Source organism: Amblyomma mixtum, chromosome 2 (genome assembly GCF_055824585.1).
Source record: "Amblyomma mixtum isolate Tamu chromosome 2, ASM5582458v1, whole genome shotgun sequence".
Classification (NCBI taxonomy): Eukaryota; Metazoa; Arthropoda; class Arachnida; order Ixodida; family Ixodidae; genus Amblyomma; species Amblyomma mixtum.
This window is the reverse complement of record NC_143013.1, coordinates 134271942-134296961: the sequence shown is the minus strand read 5'-3', so window position 1 is coordinate 134296961 and position 25020 is coordinate 134271942. Positions and strand designations below refer to the sequence as shown.

Below are 25020 nucleotides of genomic sequence, written 5' to 3'. Positions count from 1 at the left end.
CGGATCACTGTTATTACGTGGCGAAAAGAAGGCGATAAGGTTTTGGGCTGGCGGCGCTAGCTCGGTTTGAAAAACCCGATGTGATGAATCAACGTTGGAGGTGCATATCCGAATGCATATTGACGACAACAGCCGCTCTCTCACACGGGCTCGCGAACGCAGGCTAGCCAAGAAGACAGGGAACATCGGTGACACTCACGGCATGTTCAGGCTGCTGACCAGGCAGAGGGCGTCGCCGTCGGGTCCGACTACGCACACCTGTCCCGAGCCGTAGTCGCCCGCAGAGGACCGCTGCAAGCCGTAGTAGCCGGCCTCTGGATGCGCTCTTTCTCCGATCCAGTTGCGAACCACAGACTCGGAGACGCTGGCACGCAGCAGCTGGTTCAGCGCCTTGTTCACCGACTGCGCTTTGCGAAAAAAAAGGAGAGAGAACGGGACAATCATGAAACCTGATGCGACAGTTCTGTGATACCAGTTGTACTCACCCTCTGTAATTTCGTTGATGCTTTTACTGTAATACAGTAATGAACCAAAAGATATGATATTTTTTTAATTTAACATTTTAGCGCACTAAAATTTGCGCAAATGGTTGGTGGGATGACACTATCAGGCATATTACACCACAGCAACCAATGTTTATCATGACATTAGGCGGCAATTTCTTTCCACTGCCAATTTAATAGGCAACTATCTTCTGCGCTGCGCGAAGGCATCGGCGATAGTATTTTTATTACAAGATGAGGCAACAATTTCAAAAATGCCTTTTCAGAATAACCTAATTCATCAATACTTCGTCGTTGACGACGATCACTCCATGATCTCGCCTAAGCATGGAGTCCAGGAAGCTGTCAGTGAACGTTTAGCCCAGAATCCCCACTCTTGCAGCGGCTTCTCGACTTTGTTAGGCGCCGCTGGCTTTTTTCTCGCTCAGATGACGCAGGACGTTTATTCACATGCTCTCACTTTACGGAAATTAACTGAGTTTTGAAGCAGGTTGAGAAGGCAGAAGGCATCATTCCGTTGCTTAACCACCGCTAGCAGCCCCAGGAGAAGGCAGCCTCGGGTGCAGAAAGTGCGGATTGGCAGGCCAGTCACAACTTCGATGGTCGTGTGTTCGCGGGATCTTCAGGGAGACGAAGGCTTATTTCTTGAGGGTAAAGACTCGATGCCTATAGAACTTGCTTTGGTTTTAATGGAACGACTGGGGTGAAAACCGTGTGTGGTCGTTGTAATTGCTGCCGCGGTGCCACCGTAATTCGTGCAAAATTATACACGCTTTTAAACAAATCTGCAATCAAAGTGCCCGCATATATTTCTTCTCTCTCTACGTTTTATATTTTCCATTTGTTTCTGTTCATTCTAAATATTAGTTCCACGGTCCGCAAAATAAAACCTAAAAGCAAAGAGATTGAAGCGGCGAGAGACGAGCGCATTGAAAAAAGTATGAGCCAGCGGAAAAGAAAAAAAATAAAGTGCCGAGGCAGGTCGAGTTATATCACCGGAGTTGTCAACCGAGCCTGTGTCCAACTACCCGCGCAGTCGCGCGTCAAGGGCGCGCTCCGACTCAACGGTATCGAGTTCACGCTGGAACGTATGGACGCCGGACTCGCATCGGAGGGCTCAAAGGGTCCTCTGCAGAGCAAACGAATCGAGATTTTACAACAGGTACTGGTTTTCGCGGCTGGTGCTTGCGCTGAAACAAAGCTGCACAGAGATAAAAGCTAAGGCACGAGCATGCTGCCCTTAACAATGCACTTGCGCGTAATGATTCGTTCGCAACACACCACAAGCCTTCTCATGAATGTAGATACAGGGACGTTGCTTGCTCGACTGAAGTGATGGACACACGCCAACGCTACTGGGGTTCAGCTAGCTGAATTGAAATCCTAGCATACGGTGGTCGAAAACCGTTTTAGCCTTCAATTCAGTTCATTGCCTTAAGTCTCCGTGGGGGGCATTACATAAGGGGTGGGTTTTTTACGAAGAAGAGCGTCTCGTGGCAAATACTCATTGAACAAAATGGTCATTTAGAGGCTGTAAAAACGAAGATGGGAATGTGGTAGCAGCGATATCTTAGCGAAGGCCGTTCCAGTTTGCGGCGGTTCGGAAGAAAACTGAAGCAGTATATATGTGTAGCGGTTCGAGCTCGTGGGCGCGCAACATGAAACTGATGGCTGGTGCCGTGGGATACGCGGCACGCTGCTGTGATGTATGGTACTTGATTACGGGAAGAAAAGAACTTGTGATGCAAGGACAGGCTGCCAACGCGCAGTCGACTAGAGAGAGTTGACATTCCAGATTCTGATTTAAAGATGAAACGCTGACGTCGTACTAGTGTAGGGATTGAATGAATCTAGTAGCGCGATTTTAAAATGATCAATGCGATATGATTGATGCGGGTTCCAAATGCGCGTGAATTATTGAAGTTTCGGCCTAACTAGTGTCTCGTACGCGAATAGTTTATCATGTGATGAGGCGTTTCGTAGATGACGTTTAAAAAAGCCTAAGGTTTTATAGATGCCCAGATGGTATTGGTAATGTGTGCGCCCCAAGATAGGGCGTGAGAAAGGGTTACACCTTGGTGCTTAGAGGTGTGGTCAAGCTCTAGCTGCGTGGTAGCAATAATGTAAGGAAAGAGAAAAGGGCTGTGATGGCGAAGGAAAGACACGAATTTATATTAAGTGGTGTTTAGGGTCATTATCGAATTTATGCACCATTGTGAAACACTGTTAAGATCAAACTGCAGAGCCGCTTGGTTTTAGGCGTTACCGATAGCACGGTAGATGACGCAATCGTCTGGAAGGAGGCGTATATTAGAGAAAATACCACAGCGTTCGGGAGACTTCAGAGTTATGCAATGATTTCACAAAGGCCTGTTTACCTGCAGCAATGCAACATTAAACCGGAAACGTGCTTGCATTTTTCTGACCTTCCCACCGTATAGAAAATTAGCGCTGGCGGTCTTGACATAGCTAAAAAAAATCTCTGCCTCTCCCGTAACCGAGAGTAGAGTAAGCATGAAATGTTTACGGGCCTAATGTCATCTCGGTGGACACCCGAACCGCACCGTACAGGAAGGGAGGAACGCCACCACCCGTTCAGCGCGATGCCTTGCCATTTCAACGCAAGGTTTTTTTGAGGAAAGGAAATGGCGCAGTAATTCTCTGCCATCTCGGTGGACACCCGAACCGCATCGTAATGGAAGGGAGGAACGCCACCACCTGTTCGGCGCGATGCCTTGCCCTTTGAACGCAGCGCTTCTCCCCCTGGCCCCTGTGCGCCTGCGCGGCTTTGCTTCGATGCGCGAAGCCCCTAAGAGATCACGTATGACAACGAAGTGTATCGTGGCATTTATGTGCTTTTTGCACGCGTTATTAGAAATCGGAAATTATAATTCCGTGCATTATCAAACGCACAGCGACTGATATCTTGATAAACATTGAGAAGGCACTGGCAGCAGTTATTTTTTGTGACTCCTTTGGAGACCAACCGGCGCTTGCATGCCGGTCGCGTAGGAGGGCTTACAGAGTCTCGTTAAATCTCGTTAAGTCTCGTACGGTGCCCGGATGTTCTCGTTTCAGTGCCCGGATGACTGGAATTCAGTGCCCGGATGAGTGGATTTCAATGCCCGGATGAGTGGATTTCAATGCCCGGATGAGTGGATTTCAATGCCCGGATGAGTGGATTTCAATGCCCGGATGAGTGGATTTCAATGCCCGGATGAGTGGATTTCAGTGCCCGGATGATGGCTCTCGGTCTCGGCGTGACGTCACCACACTGCCGACAACGGGGGCTAAAAGCATTTCATGCTTAAAACGCTTGCACAGCAGTCGTTTGCAGACACAGGTCAATGGCACCCTGTTTGTCATCGCTTCTACGCTTTACGAGTTTAGCTAAATCTAAACAGCAACTAAAGAAAGCGTTTCGCTAAATCTAGGCGCTCACTTTCATAACTCAATCGTGTAATCAATAAAACTGTTAATGCGCCGAGGCTGATCACAGAGTCCTCTTACGGTTGCCATCTTGACTCGACCGTGGCGTCACCTGTAGTTCGTGAAAATAGCCAGCATACAGACAGAATGGGCAGGGCGCCAAAGTGGAAAGCCGTTGACTTCACATACACGGAGCAAGGGCAAGTGTAAAAGCAACTTGAAATAACCTGAGATAGCCAGTGTACGCTACGTGACACGAATCAAAAGAGAAGCAAAGTATGTAGGGCCAAAAAAATGCGATCAAATGCTAATGAACCTTGAATTATAAACCTGCGCTCGCGTTCCTCCTCTCTCTGGTTCTCGTATTAAAAGTTCCACTCTTTCCCGCTTTTCTCTGACACGATTCACCCGCTAGCCCGTTCAGCCACGCTCGCAAGTTACTGGACATGATCCTGGAATTTCCCCAAAGAGGTCTAAAGCTAAGTTTAGTTACGGGTGTTTAACGTCCCAAAGCGACTCAGGCTATGAGGGGCTCAGCAGTGAAGGGCTCCGGAAATTTCGACCACCTGGGGTTTTTTTAACATGCAGTGACATCGCACAGTACACGGGCCTCTAGAATATAGCCTCCATCGGAATTCGACCGCCGCTGCCGGGATCGAACCCGCGTCTTCAGGGCCAGCTGCCGAGAGCCGTAACCACTGAGCCACTGCTGCGGCACGGAGATGTCTAAAGCATGCATGAACCAACTAGCATCTAAACAAACCCTGCAAAGTATGCTTCCTATTCCGTCCTCTCCCCCTTAAACCTTTTGGCCCGCCATGTCTCATTCGCTTCCCGCGCCATTCGTCAATAGTGCCAGTTTGAGAGCAGACAAGCAGAACTAGCCGTCAGATCTAAAATTGTGGTGCCGCCGTCACACGCATTCCACCCGCTACTTAGAAGCAGCGGCCCTAAGTAAGCGATTCATTCGCTAAAATATTTTGTGCGCCACTGTGGGCAGTAAACTTTCATCAGGTACTATGGGTGAAGTGTTTTTACACTTCGCTGTGTACAGTTTTACGCACAACCTAGGCGGCTTGTATTTGTGATCAAACGCCGTGTTTGTACGGACGCCGTCAGCCACCTGCGCCTCCGTTACCTCACATGCTGAAGCTGGCATGCGCCACCGCATGCCAGCTTCAGTTTCGACTTGTGGTGAAGGTACCTTCGCCGCGAAAGATATTGTCAGCCCATCATGGAAATCTTTTCACACACTTCGGCACCTAAAGCGCTACATCCTCACGCCTGTTAAGTCTCCTTTTCACAGTGCAAGGTTGGATAAATATTCTTCCCTGTCTGCGCCTAGCATATTCCCGTGCACACCTGCTAAACAATGACAATATCTTTGTACACAGGGCTAGCCCCTGTATACGATACGCCCTGTGTACGATAGGATACGCCCTGCGGGGTCATATAGCTCAGGTGTACCTGGCTTACGAGCGTCTTAGACTGCACGCACTCATAAGAAAAGGGAAGGGGACGGCTAGGCGATCGGCCATTTATTGTGAAATTCGTAAACAGGAGGCTTGTCTAATGGGCCGGTCGTGCGTACGGGCTAACCAAAAGTGAGGAGCGCTGGCTCCTTTACTTATATACCAACACGGTGCTGTGCCCGGTAGTGCTGCAATGTTTTAATCCAGCTTTTAACAGGGAGTGCCACATGGTGTGGACACGCCACTCTAACCCATCTAACCCTCAACAAGGGGAAGCTTTGGGCCAGTTGGTCAGACATGTTGGAGAGGGGGAATAACCGCAAACTTGACAGGACTGAAGAGCGAGAAGAGAACAGGACGAGCGGTAACTAGCAACTGAAGTTTATTGAAAAAAGACATGTTGCAGCAAAGGTTGCATCTGCGCATAGCGTACGAGAACTGAGATAGTGACACGTGGAAGACACAAGATAGTTAATGATATACATCGAAACGAACAAAAAACGAACAAAAAACAATGAAATGCCCGTCACAGGTTTGTTCGTTTTTTGTTCGTTTCGATGTATATCATTAATCTATCTTGTGTGTGCCACGTGTCACTATCTCAGTTCTCGTACGCTATGCGCAGATGCAACCTTTGCTGCAACATCTCTTTTTTCAATAAACTTCAGTTGCTAGTTACCGCTCGTCCTGTCCTCTTCTCGCTCTTCAGTCCTGTCAAGTTTGCGGTTATTCCCCCTCTCCAACATTTAACCCTGCTTACACCCCATTTCCCCTCACCTACCCGAGAGAGCTGGGAGGCTGCCCTGCTCGGCTGCTCTACCTTAAAGAGCGAACGGGATCTCATGACTTGGGCCCGAGCTGCCGCGGAAGCCACAGAGGTCCCTGACCAGGGACCCCTCCTATACTTTTAAGGGGCTGGCCTTTAAGACCAGTCCCCAGTCTCTCCTGTAAAAAGCCTTTAACGTTTTCCACCCCCACCCACCGTGTGTACAGACCTCTCTGACATCGGGAATGTCCGGATCTCCCAGCTTGAAGCGCCTGGCGTAGCCAAACTTCAGCGCTTCCACCAGGATGTGCGCACTGAGCTCGTTGTCAGGAAGGCTCTCCTTCAGCCGGAAGCTGTCCATCACCAGCATTACGAAGGCGAGTACGGCGCCAGACGCCGGTGCGGGAGTGGTGAACAGCTTCAGAGCCCCCGAAAGCACCACTGAGAGCGGGGCAGTGGCCGTGGCCTTGAACGATGCGAAATCTTTCACGGTCAGGACTCCACCTGTGGGAACAGAGTGAGCATAGTTAGGCGGAAGGCCCGGCTGTGTGTGCTCCACAGTGGTAGTAGCTCGCTGCGTCGTGCATTCAAAGCAATTATTCACCCTGACAACTCATAATCATCATCATTAACCCATCTACTGCAGGAGAAAAACCTCTTTCATTGATCTCTAATTAATCTTTTCCAGTGCCAGCTGCAGCCTCCTTGTTACCCGCGAACGTCCTAATCTCACCCGGTAGCCTCTAAGTCGCGCCCGTACATTTCGGTTGGAATTCGCTCCGTTACCAAAAATGACCCCGAGATCAAAGGGAAGCTAATGAATCTGCATCTCCTTGCAGCCTACAGCGCCTTTATACATGCCTTGTAGTGAACGACAAGGGTTACACAGGAGAGCCGGCACGATACAGTTTGCACCACGAATAACCTAAAAGTAGTCACACAGTTTTCCGACAGAGCACTGTTTATGTAGCAAGCCCTTACTACTTTCTCGAAGGTCAAAGACCGGTTTGGCAAAATCACGTACAACATTCCCGATCAAAAGTTTGAAACGTTGGAAAATTGCAAGGTACTGTTATGGAAATATTGAAGGTCATGGTCCATTCTTGCGACGTGTAGCGAACTCTTTCTAAATTTTTTCCATCGCTCGCGTCGAGCAGTTGAGTACCATACAAAATCAATAAGGAACGCTTTTCACGATAGCAGAAATGTTACTAGCGAAAAAAAAATTCTAGCTTGACGACAGAAGATCAGCGGATATATTGATCGTAGCAGTGAAATCTCAAAATATATGATAAAATTGCGTTCATAAACTCTTACCAGCTAAAAAATGCCATTCTCCAGAATCGTTGGGTACGATCAGCTACATCGATTGCAAAATTACTGCGATTCAATGCTGTATAAGGGTGCTGCTCAAACCCGGAATTCGAAACAGTAAAACGCATTTCGCTACTGCATTACTTCTCGTTGAGACGAAAAAGTCAGTATACGAAGCAGATCTCTCACAATCGAGTTAGTCATGCGTTGGGCACATGAGTACTGAAACCTAACCGCGTGCGCTCACTATGAGAGACCACGCAACTATTCACGCCAGGTAACGCCGCAGTAAACCATTGTTCCCCTGGCTAACGTGTTTCATCAGGGTTTTGCGAGGTAAGCTATGCTGCTGCGTTTGTCTTCAAGGGAACTAAGAGAGCTGAAAATCGTTTCGCAGTGGTTACTCTACCAAATAAAAAGATTCCAATGCGCCAGCAAGAACCGAGATCAAATTTTAGCTCTGCGCCAAACACTCTTGGCAACGACAGTCGGTTGCTGTTTCGATTTTTTCGAAGACACAAATTCTGTCTCTGTGAAGACGGCAAAACCTAAAGCTGTACTTTTGCTTTCCATGAAAAATACGAGAGGCACCTAAGCCTGCTTACGTACTGTGAAGGCGAAAGCATAGTTGTGTCATCGTGAGCCTTCTATCTCGACGTAGCTTGCGCATTTAGAAATGAAACAAAGACGCGCCTCCGAACACTGATTCCACAAACACTGAATCCACAAAGGGCCGAGTGAAACATTGGGACACTCGGTTCGAATACCTGTTGCGAGCAGGCCTCCAACATGACTAAGAGACGTTTGCTACACGCAACGAGAGATTGTACGATACCACCCGGAACGAAGCACGACGTACGGTTGCGTCACAATTTTGATAAGAAAAACTGTTTTTGAGGAAAGGAGACGGCGTAGTTACTGTCTCATCTCGGTGAACGTCTCAAACGCACAAGGGAAGAGGTGAACAGTCTGGGAAGACATACAATTGAAGTTGCATATTTCGACGGTTCAAATCCCTGTCGAAAGTTAGCCTCCAATTTGACTAGCACATGTAAGCTATATGCATCGAGAATTCGTATGACAGCACCCGGAACGCTATGCGAAGAACGTTCATGCGACACTTTTCGTACAATATTAGTGGGCCGAGATTCCCACCAGTGATGCCGTAGAGCAAAATGCGCGTAAGAAGCAAGGGGGTAGGGGAGGAGAGGTGGCTGCTTCTGGGATGTGTTGTGCATGCTGTTGTCTTTCTCGCCAATTCGGCGGGTAGACGACGGCTGTTGCGACGCCATCTTTTTGCGGGAATCTGTCTGCCTCAACGCTGGTCGTCGGCGGAATTTCGTGTAATGGGGCTAGTAAGGCTTTTAACCTTAATAAGACTTCTAGTGCGGTAATAGCTCTCTTTTACAAATCAAAAGTACTTGTCACAGTAAAGTCAATGAAATCGCTAGATGTGTTCTATCAAGAAAACGTTTGTTTGTTTGTTTGTTTGTTTGTTTGTTTGTTTGTTTGTTTGTTTGTTTGTTTGTTTGTTTGTTTGTTTGTTTGTTTTGAAGAGTGGTTTATTGGCACGTTGAAGCGCCGGCAACGAAGACCCGGGCCAGCGCCTCCCCTATACCGGGCGCAAGTCGTCTAGGAACCAGCGAGGCGAGAGCCCGGCACACAAGCGGCAGTTCTCCAGCACGAGCCTTTCACGGGCGGCGCTAGCGCTTCGTCGTCGTTGGTGGCGGTGCTGAATCATCATCTTCATTCCAACTGCCCCGGCGGAAAGAGGGAGCCATCCTGGCGACTCAAGGCGAGGAGACGACGAGAGGGCTGTAATAAGGCTTCAAGCGGCTGACATGAACGACGTCGCGACCACGGCGGCGATGGTCCAAAGAAGGTGTCACCGGTTCGATGATATAGTTCACTGGTGACATACGCTCTAAGATGCGGTAAGGACCAATGTGCTTGGCCGAAAATTTGGACGCAGCCGGAACAGAGAGCCAGACCAATGATCCAGTGGAGAAGTGTGTAGCGGGCGTGTCTTGGGCCGACTCATGTTTCCGGAGCCCTTGACGTTCGGCTGTGAAGGAGCGAGCCAACTGGCGACACTGCTCAGCATGGCGGGTAATGTCAGAAATGGAAGTATATTCTGAGCTGTCGGGGTTGTAGGGAAGGATCGTGTCCAGCAGACAGGAAGGCTCGCGCCCAAATAAAATAAAGAATGGGGAAAAGCCGGTGGTTGCCTGGGATGCGGTGTTATATGCATAGGTCACGAACGGAAGGACTTGATCCCAATTAGAGCTGTCGGAGCTAATGTACATGGCGATCATGTCCCCAAGAGTACGGTTGAATCGTTCGGTGGGGCCGTTGGTTTGGGGGTGGTAAGCGGTAGTGGTACGGTGGACTGAGTGGCACGCATCGAGAAGCTCGCGAACAACTTCAGACAAGAAAACACGGCCGCGGTCACTGAGAAGTTCTCGCGGAGCGCCGTGACGCAGGACGAAGTGATGAAGAAGGAAGAAGGCGACGTCGCGAGCAGTAGCCGCAGGTAGGGCAGCGGTCTCAGCATACCGAGTGAAGTGGTCCACGGCGACTATAATCCATCGATTCCCGGCGGTCGTGAAGGGGAGCGGCCCATATAGGTCGATGCCCACACGATCGAAAGGGCGAGCCGGGCACGGTAATGGCTGTAACGGGGCAGTCGAGGGTCGAGGTGACGACTTCCGCTGCTGACAGGCTGTGCAGGAGCGAACGTATCGACGAACAAAGTTGTACATGCCCCGCCAGTAGTACCTCTGGCGTAGCCGCTCGTAGGTTTTTAGCGATCCAGCGTGAGCGCTTTGAGGGTCGGCGTGGTAGTGCGCACAGATCTCAGACCGAAGATGGCGGGGAATCACGAGGAGCCACTTTCGGCCGTCCGGACGATAGTTGCGGCGGTACAGGAGATCGTCGCGGATGGCGAAATGGGAAGCTTGGCGACGAAGGGCCCGAGGGAAGGAGGACGTAGAGTGCGCACGAAGGGCATCCAGCAAGGAAGAAATCCATGGATCCTAGTGTTGTTGATTGGGCATGTCGATAGCAGTGAGCGCTACGAGTGGGGAATCAGATACGAAGGAAGAGGGCGCAGGAGAGGGCAGTGGCGAGCGTGACAAGGCGTCGGCGTCGGAGTGCTTGCGGCCCAACCGGTAGACAACGGTAACATCGAATTCCTGAAGACGGAGTGCCCAGCCGCCAAGGCGTCCTGAGGGATCTTTGAGGGAGGCCAACCAACACAAGGCGTGGTGATCAGTAACGACGGTGAACGGGCGGCCATATAAGTAAGGGCGGAATTTTGTGAGAGCCCACACTACGGCCAGACACTCCTTTTCAGTCACGCTGTAGTTCGACTCTGCTTTGGTGAGAGCACGGCTCGCGTACGCAACAACGTATTCAGAAAATTCGGGCTTGCGCTGGGCCAGGACAGTACCGAGGCCAATTCCGCTTGCGTCGGTGTGCACCTCAGTAGGAGCACTGGGGTCATAGTGCCGAAGAATAGGGGGTGAAGTAAGACGACGACGGAGCGCAGCAAAAGCTTCGTCGCAGGCAGAGTCCCACGTAGACAGGTCGGCGGGACCATTGAGGAGTTTCGTAAGGGGCGCGACGATAGAGGCGAAATTAGGGACAAAGCGCCGAAAATAGGAGCAGAGGCCCACAAATCGGCGCACCTGTTTCGTAGAGGTCGGTTTAGGGAATTCAGCCACAGCCCGGAGTTTGTCAGGATCAGGTAGGACGCCATCTTTGGATACGAGGTGGCCGAGTATTGTCAGTTGCCGGGCGCCAAAGTGACATTTCTTGAGGTTAAGCTGAAGGCCAGCACGGGTGAGGCAGCTCAATATCTGGCGCAAGCGCTGGAGATGCGTCGGAAAATCGGGCGAAAACACAACATCATCCAAGTAGCAGAGACAAATGTTCCACTTGAGCCCGCGCAATACATTGTCCATCATTCGTTCGAACGTTGCGGGAGCGTTACACAGACCGAATGGCATTACGGTGAATTCATATAGGCCGTCAGGGGTAACGAATGCCGTTTTAGGACGGTCGGACTCGGACATCGGGACTTGCCAATAGCCGGAACGGAGATCCAGAGAGGAGAAGAATTCGGCGCCTTGCAAGCAGTCTAGGGCGTCGTCAATACGGGGTAGCGGGTAGACGTCTTTGCGCGTAATTTTGTTGAGCCGGCGATAGTCCACGCAAAATCGTATCGAGCCATCCTTCTTCTTCACCAGCACCACTGGGGATGACCAAGGACTGGCAGATGGCTGAATAATGCCGCGTTGTAGCATGTCGTCCACTTTCTCAGCGATGAGGCGGCGCTCGGGAAGTGACACACGGTAGGAGCGCTGGCGGAGAGTAGTATGGGTACCGGTTTCAATGTGGTGCTCGACATTGGTCGCACGGCCCAAAGTAGAGGACTGGTGGTCAAACGATGAGCGAAAGTGGTTGAGCAGGGCAAGAAGCTGCGCGCGTTGAGCTGTGTCGAGGGCGGGGTCAATAGAGCGGTCGAAAACGTCCGAAGGCAGTGGGTGATCGGGAGTAGGGCCACGTGGGGTGAGGGCAGCGATGTCGGGACTGGAGGAGGTCACATCGGTGTCCAAGGAAGTGATCAAGGTAGCGGTTTCAAAATGGCCAAGGCACTCGCCACGGAGCAGGGAGAAGGCAGAGAAGGAGGTGTTAGAGACGAGGATGGCGGCAGCACCGTGTTGAATGTCGATGACGGCGAAGGGAACAGAGAGGCGTCGGCGAGAAGCAAGGATGGGGAAGGCGTGAAGAGAACGGTGGCGTCAGAAACAGAGGCGGCGCAAACAGGGATAAGCACAGCACTGTCAGGGGTAATGTGAGTGTCCTCGGCGACAACAAACTTAGCATCACGGCGAATCGAAGGCTCGTCGAAGGGCGCATCACAGAGCGTATAAAAGACGACATGCGCACGGGCGCAGTCAATGACGGCGCTGTGGCGGGATAGAAAATCCCAGCCAAGGATGACGTCATGGGAGCTTGCACGGAGAACTAAAAATTCGACAACATATAAAACATCGGCGATGACTACGCGTGCTGTGCAAGCGGCAGACGGATGAACGGGCTCGGCGCTAGAGCTGTACGGAGGGAGAGTCCAGAAGATGGGGTGGTAACTTTTCGAAGCGAACGGCAGAAGTTTTCGTTAATGACAGAAACGGAGGCCCCAGTGTCCACAAGCGCAAGTGTCTTGACGCCGTCTACAAACACGTCAAGAAGATTCGGCGGTGAAAGGCGAGGACTTAAGCAGAGCGATGATAGCGCAGTTCGTGCCCCAGGAACTGCGGCTGCTAGTTTTCCGAATCGGCTGGGACAGGGCGACGCCTCATGGGCGACAAGGAGCGGCGGCGAGGGGAGGGCTGGTTTGGTTTGGTTTATGGGGTTTAACGTCCCAAAGCGACTAAGGCTATGAGAGACGCCGTAGTGGAGGGCTCCGGAAATTTCGACCACCTGGGGTTCTTTAACGTGCACTGACATCGCACAGTACACGGGCCTCTAGAATTTCTCCTCCAAAGAAATTCCAGCCGCCGCGGCCGGGATCGAACCCACGTCTTTCGGGTCAGTAGCCGAGCACCATAGCCACTGAGCCACCGCGGCGGCGCGAGGGGAGGGCGAGCGGTGGGAAACGTAGGTCGGGCAACCAAGCGCGCGGTCAGGTGAGGTCCCCTGATACGGTGGTTCGAAAGGTGCGCGAAAGGTGCGATCTGTATCGCGGTAGTCCGGCAGGGGGTGGAGAGGCGCAGGCAGAGTACGTCGACATAGGCGAGCGACGTGGCCTGGAAAACCGCAGGCGTAGCAGATCGGTCGGTTGTCAGCCGTGCGCCAAGGATTGTAGGCAGCGGGCGCGAAACGCCGTCGGGAAACAACAGGCGCAGGCACCGCAGGAGGAGCATAGGCATAGGCCTGCGGCCGCGGTGGTCTTCTGACCGCCTCGGCATACGTGAGAGGCACGGGTGCGGGCGCAGGCGGCACGCTTACTGGAGGGTCGTAGCTTAAAGGGGCGGCAACTGGGGTGGGCTGGATCCGGAGTAGACCGGCCTGGGGAGCCAAGGGTGCCGGTTGCCGAAGACTAGGAAGTGCATCGGCGACCTCCTGCGTGATGGCATTCCGGATCTCAGGACTGAGGACGGGCGGTGACGGGTGGGGGTTAGATATGAGCGATAGCTACCGGGCGACCTCTTCCCGCACGGTCTTTGATTGTGGCTAGCAAGTCGTGGTTGATGCCCAGGCCGGAGATGGAGTCGGCAGGCGGGGGAGGGCGACGAGCGCAGACGTTGCTTGCGCAACTCGTCAAAACTTTGGCACAGTGTATAAACCGAGGCGACAGTGGTGGGGCTCTTCGCCAGCAACATCTGAAAAGCGTCGTCGTCGATGCCTTTCAGGACGTGCTTAATCTTGTCAGCTTCGGACATAGCCGGATCAGCAGGCTTGCATAGGTCAACTACATCTTCAATGTAGCTCGTGAAAGTCTCGTCCTTGTGCTGTGCTCGGACACGCAGGCTTTGCTCAGCGCGCAGTTTCCGGACGGCAGGACGGCCGAAAACCTCCGCAAGTGTGCTCTTGAAAACGGTCCAGGTGGGGATGTCGGCCTCGTGGTTTAGGAACCACAGGTTCGCTACGTCGCTCAGGTAGAATATAACGTTGGTCAGTTTGGTGCTGTCATCCGAATTGTTATGGCGGCTCACCCGTTCGTATGATTCCAGCCAATCTTCTACATCCTGGTCGCTGTGGCCGCTGAAAACAGCGGGGTCGCGCTGCCGGACGGCACCGGAGCAGATGACGGGCTGCGGCGGGGGGGCGGGCTGTTGACTGGTCTTGGACATCGGGATGGTGCGACTGCGAAGGTCCACGGTGATGGGGAACGGTGAACGCAGCAACCTCCACCAAATGAAGAGTTCTCCAGTTCTCCAGCACGAGCCTTTCACGGGCGGCGCTAGCGCTTCGTCGTCGTTGGTGGCGGTGCTGAATCATCATCTTCATTCCAGTTTGTTTGTTTGATTGTTTGTTTGATTGTTTGATCGTTTGTTTGATTGTTTAATTGTTTGATTGATTGCTTGATTGTTTGCTTGATTGTTTGTTTGTTTGTGTTTGTTTGTTTGTGTTTGATTGATTGTTTGATTGTTTGTTTAACGTCCCAAAGCGCCTGAGGCTATGAGAGACGCCGTAGTGAAGGGCTCCGGAAATTTCGACCACCTGGGGTTTTTTAACGTGCACTGACATCGCACAGCACACGGGCCTCTAGAATTTCGCCTTCAAGAAATTCAGCCGCCGCGGCCGGGATCGAACCCGCGTCTTTCGGGTCAGCAGCCGAGCGCCATAACCACTGAGCCACCGCGGCGGGGCCAAGAAAACGTGCATTGGGATTATAATGTTAAATATGTCGCGTTGAAAGCATCCCGCGTTGTATGTTTTCTATCACGTCATAGAAATATGTTACCGTAAAAAGTCAAACTTGTATTATATAACTCTTTATTGTGCGCCTACCCTGAATTACATCACACTACTGTGGGCAACAGGGCATTATAACTTACTTGATGTATCAGTTTTCAAAAAAAATTCTGCCTTTAGTCTACGGTTTCGCCAGTAGACACGCAACCCATAATCTGATAATTGACCGTGGCATCGTTACGATGCTTAATCTTTGTGCTTATAGACTGTTGTGCTTAGTGGTGTCAAACTGAGCGAAAATGAGAGACCAGTACCATATTATCATTGGCTCCTTAGAATCAAACTCATCGCCCTATCCTCACTTTCACAAACCGCAGTGGGTATTAGCCATTACAAGAACTAATCATTGCCGTTAAAGAGTTAGCAACTAGTTACAGCTTTTAATTAATAGATGTATTGAAGCTAATGTGAGCTTTGCTGAAAATTGTGAGTCATCTCTCCGATGTGCTATTGTTCATTCAATCTATTAATGCATCGTTGTTGTTCTATAGTGTGCTTTCTGGTCTTTATTTCTTCGTTGATGCTAGGCCGCATACATCTTTTCCATTACATACACTTACATGTATTCTGCTCGATTGCGCGCACTATTTTTTTTTGTTGAATGTATTGTACAGTGAGAAGTACTTGTAGTTGGGCGTGCCGGTACATATATTGGAGATACATCGGAGCGCAAAACAAGTACACGGAAGAAATGAGGGAACGGAACTAGCGCTGTTTACACAAAACAGAGATCTCGATTCACAAGAAATAAACATTAGATTTACGTGCAGACGGCGTGCTGGTGCATATTTGGCACCTCCGTGTTCCTATCTTGCGCACCTACAATATCCTTCCTGTATTCTAGAATGTTGAACATTGAATATGGCTTATGCTATACTAATTCGCTCACTAGATTTGTAAAAGCATTTCCCGTCCCCTCAAACTGCCATCCATACAGGAGGTGAAAACTTTCCAAGCACTGGCCACTTTTCTCTCCCCTGTTTCATCAGTGGTAAGTGATGATAAAAACATTATATTATTATTATTATTATTATTATTATTAATATTATTATTATTATTATTATTATTATTATTATTATTATTATTATTATTATTATTATTATTATTATTATTGCTATTATACTCAGTAAAATACTTGCGAGTCTTCTCCGACAGTGATATGTCTTGGTACAGCCAGCTATCACACGTCTGTGATAAGCTTCGGAGCGCAGCGTGGTTGCTTTTCCATTTAAAATCCATTGTTCCTTTTTCCATAAGAAAAAAAAAGCTATTGCGCATGATCTGGCGTACAGCATCGTTCGGTAAGGAATCACTGTTTTCGCTTTTTTCTCAGTCAGGTGGCAAAACAGAGTCGACTCTTTACTAAGAAACATACTAAGAAATATTTCATATAACGCCCCCTTTTCTGCACCTGATAATATTTTCACAGCCCTTGATCATCCATGTTTTCGGACGCTCTTTGAACAGACTGTAGCGGTACGGCATTTTTTGGGACAGCAATTTCAAAATATGTCATGCATTTTCCCGAAGCCTGCGTAGTAACGTTCGTTTTGAGGTGCCGTGCTCCTCAACAATGTATGGATAAGCGAGGTGCTGTGTTTACGTTCCCCAAATTTTTAATAATTTGCCAGGTAAAGCGTTTTCCGCAATATCAAAAAAGCGCTAAACACATCTTTTTCTGCTTATAACTAGTTTCATTGCGTGTAATATCCAAAAGTGGTACTCAAATGTAAAGGCGAAGTGACGAGAAAATTCGCAGTTTTGTGCAAAAAGACTGTTCCTTTCATTTTGCTCACGAAATATCTGCAGACTGGGAAAACTGGTTTCTCGGCGCATGACGCCGCGCCTTCCTCGCGCTTCTTTCGACGCTGTAGCGTGTGAAATCGTCAAATGGACCCAGAGACATTGTGTATGCTCCTGTCAACCGTGTACATTTAAAAAGCTAGTGGACGTAAGCAGCCATTTTGGCGACGTACAAAGGGAAAGGGCAGCCTGTGTGCGCGGCGTTAAGCAAAGCGCGCTAATCACGTCAAGCCCAATTTTGTGTAGCGCCGACGCGGTGGCTCAGTGGCTATGGTACTCGGCTGCTGACCCGAAAGACGCGGGTTCGATCCCGGCCGCGGCGGTTGAATTTCTTTGGAGGAGAAATTCTAGAGGCCCGTGTACTGTGCGATGTCAGGGCACGTTAAAGAACCCCAGGTGATCGAAATTTCCGGAGCCCTTCACTACGGCGTCTCTGATAGCCTGAGTCCCTTTGGGACGTTAAACCCCAATAAATCAAACCTTTAACGACCATTTCAGCTTAAGGGAAGCTGTAAGGGTTCCACTGTACGAGCTAGAAGCAAACCATGCAGCCTGGTTACTTTTGACAAAGGCGGTACGCACCGCTACTGCACGCCCGAGCCGAGGTATACAAAGTGCATGGGCTGTGTTCTGTAGAGACGCATGCCTCCGCGTGTCTACGACACAAGGCCAGTTTTTATGAGGAATGACGCCCGTTACATCGGCTTCAGAGCTGTGCGCGCTGCCTAGTTTCAGACGGCGCCGGCAGAATAAATGCACACTCCTCCTGTCACCGCAGGATAATTCCTATTGTTTTCTAATCGCTGCTGTAGCGCCCTGCCTTGTACCTCGCCTCTAAGCGAATCCATCGTGATAGGGAAGCCTGCGACACAAGCAAGACGCTTCGCCGCCTATGGGCAGACACGGCGCCGGTTCAGTCATTGCTAAAACTGCTCACCGATGAAGATCATCGGCGCACTCTACAGCCGTCGAGAACTACTCACGACCGTCGCGCCCGCGAGGAGACGGGCGCGCGCGAGCAGCACGCAAGCACGGTCAGTGAAAGCGCCGCTGCGAAAGGCGTTGCGCCCAACCAGCGCTGAAGAATTGTGCCGCCAAGCGAGAAGCGCGGCGCTGTCGTTGCACAACCAAACTTCAGCCTGGGTTCTTTATGCGGGAAAATAAAACGGAAAGATAAAGGAAATGTTGCGGGGCACGGTTCGGCTTTGCGTGCACGCAGGATTGCTCACGACGACAACAGACAGCACAGAGAGTGATTAAATACCGTGTCGTAGTACCCCGTTTCTTAGATAAACCAAGTGCAGCACCAACTGGCACAGAAAAAATGTCAGTCGATTTGGGTAATTAGGCCAAATGCGTATATGTGCGCTAGCGTGATGTGTTGGTGCTGCGCTGCTCTGCTGGGTTCAGGTGGTTGCTGGTGTGTCTGTTCTTGCATGCAAAAGTGTAAAGAGGACATAGCAGCACCTGCAATAGCACCTGTCTTGTGCCACTGCTCACTTGTCCTCCGGCTACACCTTTGCAAGTAAACCAACCAGTGGGAAGGTGAGCAGTGGCACAAGTCAGGTGGTACAGCAGGTGTTGCCATCGGCAGGACTTGGGTAGCTTTCGTTGAGTGGTGATAGAGGTCGCTCTTCCCGAGCGGCCTTCCTCGATTAGATGCGCTGCCGACTAACATTGTGGGCAGGTCAGCAGGATACCGCAAAACCGGCTTCAGACAAATACAGAATAACGGGGCGTGATGGGCGAGCTGGTGCATGATGAAATAAACGCTGGCGCAACAGGGACGCTAACAAGAAAGGGACACTGCCAGTGGGCATGTGGTGTCCCTTTCTTGTTAGCGTCCCTGTTGCGCCAGCGTTCATTTTATCAAACAAACACACAACGCCCATTTGCGAAGAATGGCCGCTGGAGGAGGCACACGAGATTAAGGGTATAACACGATAGCCTTAACGAGTTAATGCCCATATTTGCGGAATTCGTCACTCTCTGCATTAATAGGACACCAGGAGTCCTCATACTACTCATGGCGCAGTGGTGCAGCGGTTAAGCGATGCGCCACTGCCCTGCGATGGCAGATACTGCCAACAGTGGGGCTTTTGCGACCCATGTTTCTCTTCCCGAGCATCCTCTAGCGACCAATCATTAATTTGACTGCTACTAGGTGGCCGCCATGGTGGCCCAGGTGGTCACCCTACCCCAGCCCGTTTCGCTTACAACGCCGACGACGAGGCCGTATTTTCTTTACAACGGAAGCCCTAATGCTACCGCGCTAAAAGCACATCCTTGCATAGATGGTACACACTATATAGCTTACAAGGGTTGACGTGCAGGCTAGTTGGTGAACCATGATTCTTTAAAACAGCGCAAAAGACAGGGACACAGATAGGTGTCCCTGTCTTTTGCGCTGTTTTAAAGAAACACTATATAGCTTCGACCTGGGCCTTCTACCACCACAAACCTACCGAAAGCAAAGGGCACCACACCGCTTAACTGATTACATAATTAACTGCACTGCTATGACGTTACAAACCACAAAGCCCTTCACCTAGGCATCGACCTAGCCCATATCTGATACATAAGTGCGATATGATGCACGTTCGGGATTATTTCACCAGTCACTGTGTGTGATTACTGTGGCTCTTGCTTGTGCCGTAGTGTTGTATTCCAAACAGTGTATCGCTCTGAGAGACAAGCGGACGAGTGTGCTGTGGGCTGCAAGTCACGCGGCCTGCGGCGGCGAGTCCAGGGTTGCCATTCGGCACATTTTAAAAGGGGATAGAACTCGAGCTGAAAGAAGACAAAAGTAGCCATGCCATTTAATGCTAGCGCCAGATTTATACTCAAACAGAAAGGAAGTGATACTATGAATGCAGGGTTTATTAAACAACAGTAAGCTTTTAATTAATTTTTAATTAACAATTTTAAATTAAAATTAAAATTATAATTGTGAATCAACTTAAGAAACAGAATGAAGAGCACAAAACTTTCGCCTTTTTGATTGGTCTTCAACTCTTTGTGTCATCCCCTATTTTTCCTGTGTGTGTGTCTTTTGCGCCATTCTGAACTTCAATCATATATAAGTTTCAAGTATATAAATAAATTATTAAATGCTGACTGCCCCTTGCTACTAATCTTGCAGAGTAATTTTGTCGCATTCCAGCAACAACCCACTATCCGCGCGTATGGGTGCCTCGATGCGCATCATCCCCGACAATAGGGATGATGAGATTTAAATAAAATAGCTAGAAAATGCTCCAAAATAGAAGTTCAAGCTTCATGGCAGACCTAAATTTGTAGTGCTCCTGACCACGTTGCAGGTCTTTCCTGGTTTCTCTTCTTTTGCTGTAAAACACTGCAGCGCCTGTAATTTACTCCAGTGTTAAACCAACTAGCCTGAGCGCAAACCATACTTAGAAGTTCAAAGTAGCCAGGTAGCCAACCTGAAATTTTCATCACCAGATGGGGTCGCAAAGTAGACAATTTGGAGCAAAGTAGCCACCAACGGCAAACCTGGCGGCAACCATCGCAAGAGAGGAGGTATGCCTGCGGCGGTCTGTGGAATAAACAACCTGTAAGAGGGCGGGCTCTCCCGTACGGGAGAGCCCCCGCCCTAGGTGCGCCGGAAACATGGGAAACATGGGAAACAGTAGATGTCACGCTTTTCTAGTAAGGCCAGAAAAAAAATCTTTGTGCACGATGGGATTCGAACCACCATCCTTCCGTTCCGCAGCCGAGCGTGCTAATGGCTACGCTACGTTCTGCCGACGCATATGTAGTTCTCCTTGTCTAGGACGCTGAAGATTGCAGAAAGGCGTTCGAATCAGACAGATGCCTAACGAACGCCTTCCTGTGTCTCCAGCATTAAAGATTCACAAAAAAATTGTGTACTTAATTAACATCTTAACCACACATCAGTGACACAAGCAGCAACGCCGCGCTAAAGACTTTAGCCTCGCCGCACTTTAGGTCAACAAAATGCCCCCCTGAATTTTTCGTACGCATACACTGAACGTGTCTGTCGCTCCCTATGCATGATGGATGCACGCTAACACTACAACGAGCCCTTTGTAATAACGGAATAGTGGGAACTAAACAGACATACTGCGAGCGGAATAATGACGTTCGATGCTCCGAATCAGAAGTCGCCGTGAGACCGGCCTATCGCCTTCAAAGCATTATGAGAGCAGAAGGTACCAACAAAGTTAATCTGGAGGACCGCACTTCGCGAATATCTCAACCTTTTTCTCAGTTTTTCTTGGGTGTAGCCTAAATGTGCCTTTCAAAATTATAATACGCGGCCTTGTTATGAATTCTACGGCCTGCGATGCCGAGGGGAGGCGCCACTTGTCGCGTGTGAGGAAGTATTGTGTAGGTCACTTCCAGCGTCACCTTCCAGCCGGTTCTGCGTGTGCGCCTAAAGGCTGGTTCACATGCAAGCGACTGAGCGATTGAGCGGCGCGTCGCAGCGAAAATGTCGAACATGTTGGAACCTCGCCGCTCATCGCAGCGAGGGCTCAAAACAGGTTTTTCCGCCGCGGCGGCAGGATTCGCTAGAATTTTCGCTTGCATTTGAAACAGGCTTAATGTAACGACCCGCTTGAACGGCGGCAGTTAATTTCGCGTTAGCACTGGACTCGCTTGTCCTCCCGTTGCGACTAAAACTCTCGAAATGCTCGCCATTTTTTCTGCGCAGAGTGAGAACGACGACTGAATGCATAGTCGAGTTCAATATGAGCTGCAAAGCACAGGTTGTGGTAAGAACTCAGTTCTGAAAGCACTACGGGCCTAGTGGTGCTGAGAACTGCTGGAGTTAGCCGTCGACGTAAAATAACAAAGTGCACTGAATGTTTCTGCAAGCTCGGTGCTCCGTGTGAAAGGGCATTGATTTATAGTTAAACGCAAACCTCCTTTCAGAGACGTGGCGAGTCATAAAGAGCGCTGTAGTACGTGCCTAGTAGATCAGCCGGGCTGAAGTCACAATGCACGCCTTCGGTGCCTACATGACGGAAAGGTCGCATCTGTGCTTTCTGGACCGCCAAAGTGCATGCGTTCTTCAGTCCTCAGCTTACAGCTTGCAGCGCTCACGAATATTCCGCGAAAACTAGCCGAACACTGAGCGTACTATCCATTACCGCGTGAAGTAGGGTTTCATGCGGACAACGTGCACAACCTCAGAGCGGGGTGGACGACGCTGAGGCTGCACAGTCCCGTCAGGAAGAACTTAGTAGGTCACTTCGGTGACGCGGCGCAAAACTCGGTACGGTCCAAAGTAGCGCCACATCAGTTTTTCAGACAAGCCTGGGCGGCGTACCGGGGTCCACACCCAAACTTGGTCACCCGGATGGTATTCGACGTGCCGATGACGGAGGTTGTAGCGGCGCGCATCCGTGCTCTGCTGCCGCTGAATGTGAATACGGGCAAGTTGACGTGCTTCCTCGGCGCGCTGAGCGAACTGCTCGGCGTCTGGCGTGAGTGGGTGGTCATCAGTGCAGCATGGAAGCATTGCATCCAGCATCGTCTGAACGTCACGTCCGTAGACCAGACGAAATGGTGGAAATCGGGTCGTCTCCTGGGTGGCCGTGTTGTAAGCGTATGTGACATACGGGAGAATCTCGTCCCAGGTTTTGTGCTGCGAGTCTATGTACATTGCGATCATGTCGGCGATCGTTCTGTTGAGTCTCTCTGTGAGCCCGTTCGTCTGTGGGTGATAGGCAGTGGTTTTGCGATGGTTCGTGTGACTCAGCTCCAACACGTCGCGCATGAGCTGTGCCGTAAACGCCGTACCTCGATCAGTGATTACGTGGGACGGTGCGCCATGACGCAGCACGATTTGTTGCATAAAAAACTGGGCGATCTCAGATGACGTACCGCGCTGCACCGCCTTAGTTTCCGCATACCTTGTTAAATAGTCGGTCGCGACTATGATCTATTTATGACCGGCCGATGACACAGGAAATGGGCCCAGAAGATCGATGCCGACTTGATCAAACGGCGTCCGAGGCGGTTCAATAGGTTGGAGCAAGCCCGCTGGCTTGAGAGGAGGCGCCTTACGACGTTGGCAATCGCGGCAGCCTCTGACGTAACGCTGGACGGCGTGAGAAAGTTTGGGCCAATAATACGCCTGGCGCACGCGTGCAAGTGTGCGGGCAAAGCCCAAGTGGCCGGAGGTCGGCTCATCGTGACAAGCAAGAAGGATATTGGCGCGGAGATCTGCCGGAACGACGAGGAGGTGCGCTCGGTCAACAGTGCTGGAGTTTTTCTTAAACAAAATGCCGTTCCGGAGACAGAAGGCCGGCAGGTTTCTAGAAAATTGTCGGGGTACGACAGAAGCTCGGCCCTCCAGATAATCAATGATAGGTCGCAGGTCTGGGTCAGCTCGCTGTCGGGTCATTAGATCTAAGTCGCTGACAACTCCAATAAAACCACTCTCGTCCTCTATGCTATCATCCGCTAACCCGACGGGTGCGCGAGAGAGTGCGTCAGCGTCTTCGTGCGTCTGGCCAGATTTGTGCACAATGGTGTAGTCGAATTCTTGGAGGCGGAGGCTCCATCGGGCTAGGCGCCCCGATGGGTCGCGAAGATTGGCAAGCCAGCACAACGAATGGTGGTCGGTAACTACTTTGAACGGGCGGCCGTAGAGGTACGGACGAAATTTCATGGTTGCCCACACAACCGCAAGGCATTCTTTTTCTGTGATCGAATAGTTTGTTTCAGTGCGAGAAAGCGTGCGGCTTGCATACGCGATGACCCTTTCCACCTTGGTGTTGGACGAGTACGGCGCCGAGGCCGACGTTGCTCGCGTCGGTGTGGACTTCGGTTTCAGCCTCTTCATCAAAGTGCGCAAGAACAGGGGTTGTTAGCAGTCGTCTGCGCAGCACGGCAAAAGCCTCCTGCTGCTCGGCAGCCCACACGAACTGTGTATCATTGCGCGTGAGGTGGTACAGGGGTGCGGCAATCTTTGAAAAGTCGGCGATGAAGCGGCGGTAATATTGACGCCAGTGCTCGTGCAGATGGAGGCGCCTCTCAAGAAGAAGAGGAAGTGTGTGCGTGTGTGTAAGTGGAAGTGATCTGGAAGCGCACGTCTGTTGACCCGCTGTGGACCCTCAGCCGCTGATTACCAACGTGACATCTGGTGGAGGTGCGGGGTGCGTCGTTAATGCACCGTACGCCCCCTTCAAGCCGCAATTCGAGCCCCGTACAAATACCGAAGGTAGACACGCCAGTCCACCAGGGCAGTCGCCGATTACAGGGCTTACCTCCCGAATTTGGACTGCTCCCTGTTTCCCATTGTTCACGGAGGGCAGGTCCTACAACGATGAATCCTCCAGCTACAGTGTCGCCGGTCCTGCTCCACCACTAGCGAGAGCCACCCCATTTTCGCGGTCAACCACACGAGGACGCCGAAGACTGGCTGGACCAGTATGACCGGGTGGCCATCTACAAAGGTTGGGGCGCTGACTGTAAGATGCGGCATGTTTATTTCGCCCTTGAAGACTACGCGAGGACCTGGTTTCTGAACAATGAATCTGGCCTTGGAACGTGGGATACGTTCAAGACAGAGTTCCTCCAAACCTTCAAGGACAGCACGTCGCGCAGGGAGAAGGCCGACCTGCTTTTAAAAGCCAGACATCAACTCCCCAGCGAGAGTGTGACGGTGTATGCCGAGGAAATGAAGAGGCTGTTCCGGCGTGCCGACCCAAACATGTCGGAGGAGAGGAAGGTGAGCTTCCTTATGAAAGGTGTCAAAAAGCAGCTGTTCGCCGGCCTGGTTCGAAGTCCTCCAGTCACGGTAGCTGACTTCGTAAAGGAGGCGAGCACCATCGAAAAGTCATTGGACATGAGGGCCCGGCAGTACGATCATACAACAGCGTCGATGCTCACGGCCACTGTGGAGGACGCCACGGTGAAGTCGGCAGACTCCTTACGTGAGATGATACGATGTATTGTGAGGGAGGAACTGGCAAAGCTCTTTCCGGACAAGGAAAAACCTCCGCCTAGCACTCTTGCTGACGTTGTCCGTGAGGAGGTGCAGCAAGCTCTAGGCACTTGTACAGCACTACCTGTTGCCGACCCTGTGCAGCCTCAGCCCCCAAATCTCAGCTACGCCGCCGTCACACGCCGTTTTCTTCCATCGCAGCCGAACCGACGTTACGACAAACCTGCCTCCGCCGCTGCACGAGCTCCACCTCCCCAGCCGAATTCTCCACAGCGGCTAGGACGCCGCAGAACGGATGTCTGGAGAGCG

General features: G+C 51.0%; 1 protein-coding gene across 1 annotated transcript in view; it reads right to left on the bottom strand.

The window, feature by feature from the left end:
• Positions 1–195: 195 nt before the first annotated feature.
• LOC149360967 (scoloptoxin SSD14-like) overlaps positions 196–25020 on the bottom strand; it is a 67956-nt gene continuing 43131 nt past the window's right edge. Inside the window, exons 7-8 of the mRNA XM_089567963.1 lie at positions 6387–6674; positions 196–407 (exon numbers count right to left, since the gene is read on the bottom strand). Of these exons, the coding sequence (XP_089424089.1) occupies positions 196–407; positions 6387–6674 (500 nt within the window). The remainder of the gene's footprint in view (positions 408–6386; positions 6675–25020) is intronic.